The sequence below is a fragment of the Vombatus ursinus genome, unplaced genomic scaffold, assembly GCF_900497805.2.
Source record: "Vombatus ursinus unplaced genomic scaffold, bare-nosed wombat genome assembly UNPS02015255.1, whole genome shotgun sequence".
Classification (NCBI taxonomy): domain Eukaryota; kingdom Metazoa; phylum Chordata; class Mammalia; order Diprotodontia; family Vombatidae; genus Vombatus; species Vombatus ursinus.
Genome location: NW_020955033.1, coordinates 1,220,924 through 1,231,115, shown reverse-complemented (window position 1 = coordinate 1,231,115; position 10,192 = coordinate 1,220,924). Strand labels below are relative to the sequence as shown.

The 10,192-nt window shown below is 33.4% G+C and overlaps 1 protein-coding gene across 2 annotated transcripts in view; it reads left to right on the top strand.

Annotated features, from left to right (window-relative positions):
- The window catches only part of LOC114031904 (regulator of G-protein signaling 20-like), a 126,395-nt gene that overhangs the window by 104,642 nt on the left and 11,561 nt on the right, over positions 1-10,192 (top strand). For both annotated transcript variants that reach the window (XM_027847102.1, XM_027847103.1), the window contains one exon: positions 5,491-5,577. In XM_027847102.1, coding sequence (XP_027702903.1) covers positions 5,491-5,577 — 87 coding nt within the window. The remainder of the gene's footprint in view (positions 1-5,490; positions 5,578-10,192) is intronic.

Below are 10,192 nucleotides of genomic sequence, written 5' to 3'. Positions count from 1 at the left end.
AAGGGTACAGAGGAATTAGGATTGTCAGGAAGCTATATACATATACATATACATATACATATACATATACATATACACATGCATGCATGCATANAAGGGTACAGAGGAATTAGGATTGTCAGGAAGCTATATACATATACATATACATATACATACACATATACATATACATATACATATACACATGCATGCATGCATGCATGTGTGTATGTGAGTATACATACATATACACATCTGTATGTGCATATACATACACGCAGAGAGATGTGTATATATATGTATATATACATGCACCCACATTTATATGTATATATGTGTATATACACATGCACACGCACACATTTTGTGGTGGAAATATCTTAATAATTTATACCAGTTTTAAGTCAAATTTGCAACTCTTCAATAGTCTCTTCAAGATTAAGGAAACATTGGGAACACAAGATGGACAGGATTATTTCTGTTTGTTTGACCAATCCTACTGCTGGGAAATCAAAGATCTGATGACAGGTAAACACTCATTCCTCAGGAATACAAACCAAAACTCTTTTTGTCATTGTAAGTCAATAAAAACATCATTGTTTAGAATCACAGAATTTCACAGCTGGAAGTGGAGATGCTAAATGTCATTTAGGTTATAAAGAACTGCAGTCACATACCTGAAAAGGCATCCACTCTACAACATACCTGCAAAGTCTCTCTTTGAAGATCTTCACTGAGGGCAGCCTATTACTTCTCAAGACAGTCAATTCTATTTCTGGACAGTTAGGAAAGTTTTCCCTATATCAAGCCTAAATTTGCTTCCTAAAATTTCTCCCCTAGTTCTGTACTCTATGGCCAACCAGAACACATCTGATCTTTCCCCATGACAGCCCTTCAAATACTTGAAGACAGTTATAATGTTACCCTTAAGCCTTTGCTTCTCCAGCTCAAAAACACCCAGTTCCATCAACTGATCTTCAGACAAAATGATATTAATTCTTTAAAGAGTCTTAATAAACAAAAACCCTATTTTGCCAGCTATTCAGCTCAATTCAATCTTTCATGCACATGTAAATATTGAAAACACTAAACTGTTTAGTTTACTCACTTGAATTTCAAAATAACTCAGCTTTTATAACAGTTAAAAATCTGATTTGATTTAACCCTAATTCCATATCTATGCCAATTTCAAGGTCTGGGAATTCAGCCCAGGCTTTAAAAAGGATAGTTCTTTAATTTTTAAACTCACTCATTTTTTAAGAACAACTGTCTTGGGATACCATAAAATATGAAACAAAATAAAATGACAGATAATAAATGTCCCATAATGGTCTTGATTTATGGAGGAGCCTTCTTTTAAATATAACAAGGTTCTTGGCGAGGAAAAATTGTGAACAAAAATAGGTTTCCAACCAAGATATACAAACCAAAACTTTCATATGAGAAATATGATGGGGCCCATTTTAAAAAGTCCTGTATTAAAAGATTATCCATTTGCCAGGTGATGAATAGTGCCACCCATGGAGAATACTACTGCTACCTTGTTCATTGCCAGAAAGGAAATAAAGCCCTCATTTGTAACAGGTGTATTCAGTCAGAGGGCCTGTCTGCTAGGAGAGACTGCTTTTGCTATAGGAAGTTCTAGACTGCTAGTATCTTCCTCATAGCCAAAGGTAGTACCGAGTTTGAAGTACTATTGTTCTCTACAATCAATATTGCCATGAGTCCCACTAATCTCCCTTCACGCCCCCAGGAGCTTTGAGAAGGCCTTCTGTTATACTTCAGCATTTAGCACAGTGCCTTATACATAGGAGGTGACTTAATAAATGTTACTTGCCCTGGAAGGCCCAGTTACCCTGACAGATAATTATTAAATCTACCATTTTGTTCTCTGTTGTAGACCCATTCTTCAATTATCTCTGTTATTTAGCTCAAAGCAGGTACTGGGGTTACATATACTCATATTCTAGTAAATGAACAATTCATTTACCCTATCACGGCAACCTCTTTCTGAGATATTTCTCCTTAGGCCTCAGAGAAACAGACAATAATTTACCGATGTACATATGTCATCATTGCTTGTAAAAACCCAAAGAAGGCCCCTATACATGTATGTACACACACATACACACACACACACACACACACACAATCACCAATAAACAATTCTCTAGCAATTCTATGCTAATATCAAGTAATCTTTCTACTCATAATCCAGGTCTCCCTTCCCATGGGTCAAGTTTTGTCTGAGGTCCAAGTTACTAAATTGATATCAGAAAGGAGGCTGATTAACAAAATTAACTCTATCCCAATATATAAAGAACAGCAGAATAGTAATATAGTTATGTGTGAAACAATCTTAATGGTGAAAGTCACATGATTTATCAACATGTTCTTTAGAACTAAGCCATGAAAAGATATTGTCTTAGTAACAATAGAACTACTTCGCAAGAAAAGGTATTGTTCTGACATAATGGGAATTTAAGTATCTGGTTCCAATGAAAACTTTCTTATTTATTGAGCATATCTGTTTCCAAAAGTTAATCTCTACAGGAATTTCATCATCTTTAGAAGAAAGGAAACAGTGATTTGAGTGGGAGGAGATGGCTAGAGGGAAGGGAATCTGTGGGATTGAATCTGGCAACATTTAGGGTAGTGTAAGGCAGGAGAAAAAAGGAAGGCAAGAAGTGTTAGCATATGTCACCAAGATGAGTCTGAGACTTGGAGCTCTGGTGATTTCAAATTTTATCCTATTGTTCCTAAACTCCCTTTTTTCCCTTCTCTCTTCTCTTTACTAATTCTCAGCCCCTCAGTCCTCAACCGAGAGAATATTGTTTGTTGACAATCTAGGACTTGAAATTTACTGAAGTAAAATTTGTCATGTTGGAGAATGTGTCACTAGATCAGTCACAACTCTGAAACCATATGCTCATGTCTTTGTACTTTGCCTCCCTACTCTCCATTTTCATTTACCCTAACACAGCAACCTCTTTCTGAGATATTTCTCCTTAGGCCTCAGAGAAACAGACAATAAATTACCTATGTACATATGTCATCATTGCTTGTAAAAACCTGAAGAAGGCCCCTATACATGTATGTACACAACAAAAACATTGAATAGCTATACAAGTAAAGATTAAGGACAAAATACAATCTCTGTTTCCTCATGCAGACACACTGCATTAAATGAACTTTGCTTAAAATAGGGTACTCTTATAAATGACTCCATGGAAAGATAATTCCAGTGCTTAAGTGCTGCATTTATTATAGGTTACTAATCTTTGCAATTCAATCCCTTTGGAATCCTGTATCAGTCTCTCCCATATTTTCCTTTACTTTTTCTTTTTGTTTTAACCCGCTGAGCAGTTTTATATCCTACTGTGTAAAAGAAGGCTAGGAAGAACTCATGAAATATTGATGCTAAAGAAAGCATAATAGCAGTCAGCCAGGTGCCTTTATACCTTTCCTTTTATCTGCCACCATCTCAGAAAACCTCCTTGCTCTCGTTATGTAAGGACAAAAAGTCAAGAGTTCTTGCATTTTAATAAAACCAGAACTGACAATACTATAGTATACACATAAAACAACTTTGTCAAAATGACACAAATAGCTTCTAGGTCAGTTCTGTAACAAGCGGAATATTTAGCAATCAAATATGGCAGAAACAGGTTGGAATCCCTTTCAGTAGTCCATAAGATTAATAATAGCAGGTTGAAATAAAAATATAATTAGTTTACAAAGTTCATTTCTGAACCATGCAAAAGTAAACAACAACACATTGACTTAATTGGAGGCAATACTAAGAATTGGGATAGTATTCTGAACTTGGAGTTATGAAGACCTGCCTCTGCAACATACTAGCTGTGTAACCATGGGCAGGTCACTTTCTGTCATGTGTTTCAAGGAACACCATGGGACATTTCTACCAAAATCACAGAAGGGGAAAGTTGAAACACAGCCATATACCAGGCTGCCTCCTTAAAGATGTTAGGAGTGTAACCATGTAAAAATGAAAACAGAACACAGGCATAAAAGGATACATTAAAAGTTTTAGTACTTATAGACCATACTATAAAAGCTAGCACTGAATAATAATATTATTTTATTCTTTAGTTTTTTGTCTAAAGGGTTTTTTTTTCTTCTTTAGCTTAGATTGGAAATTCCTTAACGGTAGGGAATGTCTTCAATTTTTTTTTAAACCAGGAGTGCCTAGCACAGTGATAGGTATATATCAAAAACTAATTCTTGTTGGCTGAATAAATTATACTTCAGAAAACCATCTTGAGAGAGATACTAAAGAAACTGGAAACTAAGCTAAGTTTATGAAATTCATATATTGTTGCTTCTGGGTTCAGGATATAAGGTGAAAATTCACTGTGCAACTGATAATCCTTTAGTTTTCACTTTCTGGACAATATACTTTTTTCGTCGGTCAGTCAACAAGCATTTATCAAGTACTTACCATGTGCCAGACACTATACTAAGCACTTTTGTTTTTATGAAGGAAAAAAATTAAGGACCTACTATAATTTATAATTACTCAACTCTGAAGTCTCTCCTTATGCATAACAAATTGGCAAGGATGACAGTATTGGAATGGTTGTAGAAAGATAGACATGTTAATGTACTTTTGGTAACTTTTCAACCATTCTGGAAAGCAATTTGGAATTATGTTAAGAAAGTGACTAAATTGTCCATACCTTTGATGCTGAAATCTTACTTCTAAGCATATTCCACAAAGAAGACAATGAAAAGAAAGATCTCAAATTTTCCAAAATATTTATAGAAGTTTTTGTAGTAGCTAAGAACTAGAAACAAAGTATATGTCCATCAACTGAGGAACAGCTAAAGGATTTGGTCTGTGAATATAATGGAATACTCCTATATGTTAGAAGTGATGAATATGATGAATACAGAAAAGCATGGGAAGACGAACAATACATGAACTGATGCAAAGTGAAGTAAGCAGAACCAGGAAAACTAATGTTTTATTTTTATAAAAATAGATAACATTTAAACAGCACCTACTATGGGCAGGAACTGTGCTACATTCTTTACAAATATCTCATTTAATCCTCACAAGAGTGTCTAAAATCAGATTTGAACTCGGGTCTTCCTGACTCCAGGCCCAGCACTATATCACTGAGTTACCTAGCTCCCGATAAAATACAGCTGGATTGGAACTCAGGTCTTCTGGATTCCAGGCCCAGTGCTCCATCCCTTATTCCACCTATCTGACTATAAAAAACAATATAGACAATGACTGCAATGATGTGAATGTAAAGTTATAATTACTCCATTTATTCTATAATGTTATTAAGGTTGTACATTTGTTAATGCTAAGCCATTTTAATCTAGTCTGCATGGAGAAAGAAAAATCTAGGTCATTTTTTTGAAGAAGGGGAGGAATTCTGCTTAGATACTTGAAATTCATTTATAGTTAGTATTAAAGATAATTGTATGAATATAGGTTTATCTGAACTTGACTTGTGAACATGTTGTTCCTTACAGTCTTACTGTTAGGAACCAAGAAGATGAAAGAGCAAGGAGGGCTTCCTATGAACTCAGAACAGAAGGACTTCCAACCTGTGAAGAAAGGTAAAAATCTAACATTTAGATAGGATGTACTATAATACCAAAAATACTCACAAGAGTCTGGTTATAGTGTACAAAAATGAAAAGTTATGTTATTCCTTTTTTTACTTTTACTTTCTACTTTAATTTTTTTAATTCAATTCAATTTAATTCGATTTTTTAAATTCAATTTCAGCTCCAAATTCCACCCCCCAACCCCAACCATCACTGACTCTCTAACCAACTGAGAAAGCAAGAAAAACAAAACCTGTTACAAATATTTATACTCCAGCAAAACAAATTCCTGCATTAGCCATGCCCAAACAAAAAAAAAAAATTCAGCCTACACGCTGAGTCTACACTCACCTCTCTATCTACCGGTAGACAGCCCATTTTATCATAAGCCCTCAGGAATTGTAGTTGGTTCCATTATGTTGGGCAAAATTCCCAAGTTTTTAAATGCTGTTTTTTCTTCATAATATTGTTGCTATTGTATAAATTGTTCTCTTGGTTCTGTTCATTTCACTTTGCATCAGTTCATAAAAGTCTTCTCAGGTTTTTCTGAAACTATCTACTTTATTATTTCTTACAGCACAATAGTACTTTATCACATACTTATACCATAAGTTGTTCAGCCATTCACCAATTGATGGACCTTCAGTTTCCAATTCCCCATGAAAAGAGCTGTTACAAATATTTTGTACATATCAGTCCTTTCCCTCTTCCTTTGATTTCTTTGATGCATAGATATACTATTAGACTTAGTATAGACATAGTTGGTATTGATGGGTCAAAGGGTTTGCACAGTTTAATAGCTTTCTGGGCATAGTTCCAAATTACTTTCCAGAATGGCCAGACTACTTCATGGTCCCACCAAGAGTACATTAATATATCTATTATCCCAAACTCCTCCAGCATTTGTCATTTTCCTTTTTGTCAACTTTGCCAATCTGAAGCATGTAAGGTGGTACCTCATGAGTAGTTTTAATGTCCATTTCTCTCATTATTAGTGATTTAGAACATTTTTTCATATGACTACTGAGAGCTTGGATTTCTTCCTCTGAAAACAACCTATTCATATCCTTTAACCATTTAACAATTAAGGAATGGATTTTATTCTTACAAATTTGGCTCAATTCCTTTTATGTCTTAGAAATGTAATCTTTACCACGGAAACTTTTTGCAAAGATTCCACCCACACACACTCACACAATTTCCTACTTCTCCTCTAATTTTAGCTATATTGTTTTGCTTGTGCAAAGACATTTTAATTTTATGTGATCAAAGTTGTCCATTTTATCTCATGTGAGCCCCTCTATCTTTTGGTTGGTCATGAACCCTTCCTCTATCCATAGATCTGCCAGATAATTTCTTCCATGATCCTCTAATTTGTTTGTGATGGCATCCTTTATTTCTAAATTATATAACCCATTTGGAGCTTGTCTTGATATGCAGTGTGAAATATTAATTCCTAAATTTTGCCAACCTGCTCTTCAGTCTTCCCAAATGTCTTTGTCTAATAAAAAGGCCTTGTCCAAAAACTGGGACCTTTGGGTTCATCAAACATTAGACTACTGTGCTCATTTGCTTCTACATGTTATTAGTACTTAATCTGTTCCATTGATCAATTGCTCTATTTCTCATCCTAGTACCAAATTGTTTTAATGATTATGCTTTTCCATTATAGTCTGAGTTCTGGTACTGCCAGGCAACACTCTTTCCCACTTTTTAAAAAATTAATTTCCTTAATATTCTTGAACTTTTGTCCCTCCAGATAAATTTTGTTATTTTTTTCTAGTTCTATAGAGCAATACTTCAGTAGTTTGGTTGGTATGGTATGACACTGAATAGGCAAATTAATTTAGGTAGTATTTTTTACTACATGTTTCAGCCCTACCTTAAGCAATTATATTTCTCCCAAACTTTAGAACTATCTTTTGTAGTTTTGTAGTTTTGTTCATATAATTCTTGTGCGTATCTTTGCAGGTAGACTCCAAAATATTTTACACTATCTGTAGTTATTTTAAATGGAATTTCACTTTCTATCTCTTCTTGCTAGGTTCTTTGGTAATATCAGAAATGCTTATGATTTTTGTGGGTTTATTTTATATCCTAAAACTTTGATGAAGTTATTTATTGTTTTAATTAGTGTTTTAGTTGATTCTCTGGTATTCACTAAACAAATCATCACATCATCTACAAAAAGCAATAATTTTGGTTCCTCTTTGCTTATGCTTATTCCTTCAATTTAGTTTTTTTCTCTTATTGCTGTAGATAGCATTTCTGGTAATAGACATCATTGCTTTACCCCTAATCTCAAATGGAAAGGTCTCTAGCTTATCTCCATTACAGAAAATGCTAGCTCTTAGTTTTAGGTAGATAATGTTTATCAATTTAAGGGAAGTTCCACTTATTCCTATAATTTTTAGAGTTTTAACAGGAATGGGTATTATATCTTGTCAAAAGCTTTTTTTGCATCAATTGACATAATCATATAATTTTGGTTGTTTTTATTATTAATATAACCTGTTGTGTTCATAGATTTCCTGACATGGAACCAGTCCTGCAATCTTGGTATAAATCCAGCCTGGTGGTAGTGTGTTTAATCTTTCTGACATGTTGTAGTCTCCTTGCTAAGATTTTATTTAATTTTTTTGCATCGATATTTGTTAGGAATATTAGCTGATGGTTTTCTTTCTGTTTTGAATCTTTCTGGTTTTAGAATAAAGACTATATTTGTATTATGGAAGGAATTTGGTAGGAAATTATCTTTTCTTATTTTTTTTAACACTTAATGTAGTAGTAGAATTAATTGTCTTTAAATTCGCTTATAAATCCATTTGGTCCTGGAATTTTTGTCTTTGAAAGTTAATTTTTGGCATGTTCAATTTTCCCCCCAGGGTTACTTAAGCTCTCTATTTCTTGTTTTGTTGATCTGGGCAATTAATATTTTTTTTTGTAAATTCTCATCTATTTCACTTAGGTTATCAGTTTTAGTAGCACTTACTTGGGTGAAACAGTCCCTAATAAATTCTTTTATCTCTCCTTCATTGGTTATGAATTCAGCCTTTTCATTTTTGATACTGGCAATTTAGTTTTCTTCTTTTGTTTCTTGAAATAAGTTTAGTGAATGGCTTATCTGTTTTATTTTGTTATTCATGGGGGTGTTGGTTTTTTTTAATAACTCCTTTCATTTACTAAGTCAATCCTTCTTTTGCTTTCAATTTTGTTAATCTCACCTTTGATTTCAGGAATTTCTATTTTGATGCTTAAGTGGAGTGTTTAATAATTGTTGAGTTTCCAGGTTTTCTTTTGTTTTTTAGTTGAATGCCTATTTCACTGATTTGTTCTTTCTTTTATTGATAAAAGCATTTAGAAATGTAAATTTTCCCCTAACTACTCTTTGGCTTCATCTCACGAATTTTGATATGCTGTCTGTTTTCATATTTATTGAAATTTGAAGTTATTTATTATTTCTGATTTGTTATTTGACCCATGAATTCTTTAGGATTGTTACTTTGTTTCTAATTACAATTTAATCTTTGTTTCAAAGGCCCTTTATTAAATGTAATTTTATAGCATTTTAGTCAATAAGAGATACTTTTAATATTTCTTCTCTTCTCCATTTGTTTGGAAGTTGTTATGCCTTAATACATGGTCAATTTTTGTGAAGATGCCATACATAACTGAGAAATAGGTATACACCTTTTGATTCCTATTCAATATTCTCCAAAGGACTATCATATCTAACTACTTTAAAATTCTATTCTATTTCTTTTCTTGCTTATTATTTGTTAGACTTATCTTGGCCTAAGAGGGGATAAATTGAGGTCCTCCACTATTATAGTTTTGCTCTCTCTTTCCTTTTATAATCCATTTAACTTTCCCTTTAAGAATTTAAAGGCCATACTATTGGTGCATATATGTTTAGTATTGATGTTAATTCATTGTCTATGTTATCCTTTAGCAAAATATGGTTTCCCAGTTTGTTGCTTTTAATTAGGTCTCTTTTTCCTTTTGTTTTGTCTGAGATCATGATTTCTATCCTTGCCTTTGAAAAATTCAGCTGAAACATAATAGATTGTGCTCCAGCCTCTTATTTTAATTCTGTGTGTATCTTTCTATTTCAAATGTGTTTCTTGTAAGCAATGTATTGCTGGATAATGGTTTCTAATCCTCTTTTGTTTTATATGTGAGTTCATCCCATTCACATTTACAGTTATGATTGCTAACTGCATTTCTCTTCATCTACTTTTTCTTCTCGTCTTTCCTGTCACTCTTTTTTTTAATTTATCCATCTATCCACTTACTTATTTATTTTATTTGGTTATTTATTCTTACAAAAATGAATTGTGCAAGCTTCCTTTTCAAACATAACAATGACAGTTGCAATACAAAAACTGTCCACAAGACGATGAATGCTAGAATCTTCAGAGTAGGTGGATTGGAAAAATGAAGTTCAGAACTAATGTTAACATAAAAATATTCACAAAGAGAAGCAGCAGATGATAGCCTGGCTGGCTCTTTTCTTGTCCCTCTTTAAGAGATTGTTTTGCTTCTGCCTAATTCCATTCTTTTCTACCTTCCTTCTAATTCTCCCTTCTCCCTTTCTTCCCTTTCTTCCCCTTTCCATGTGGTG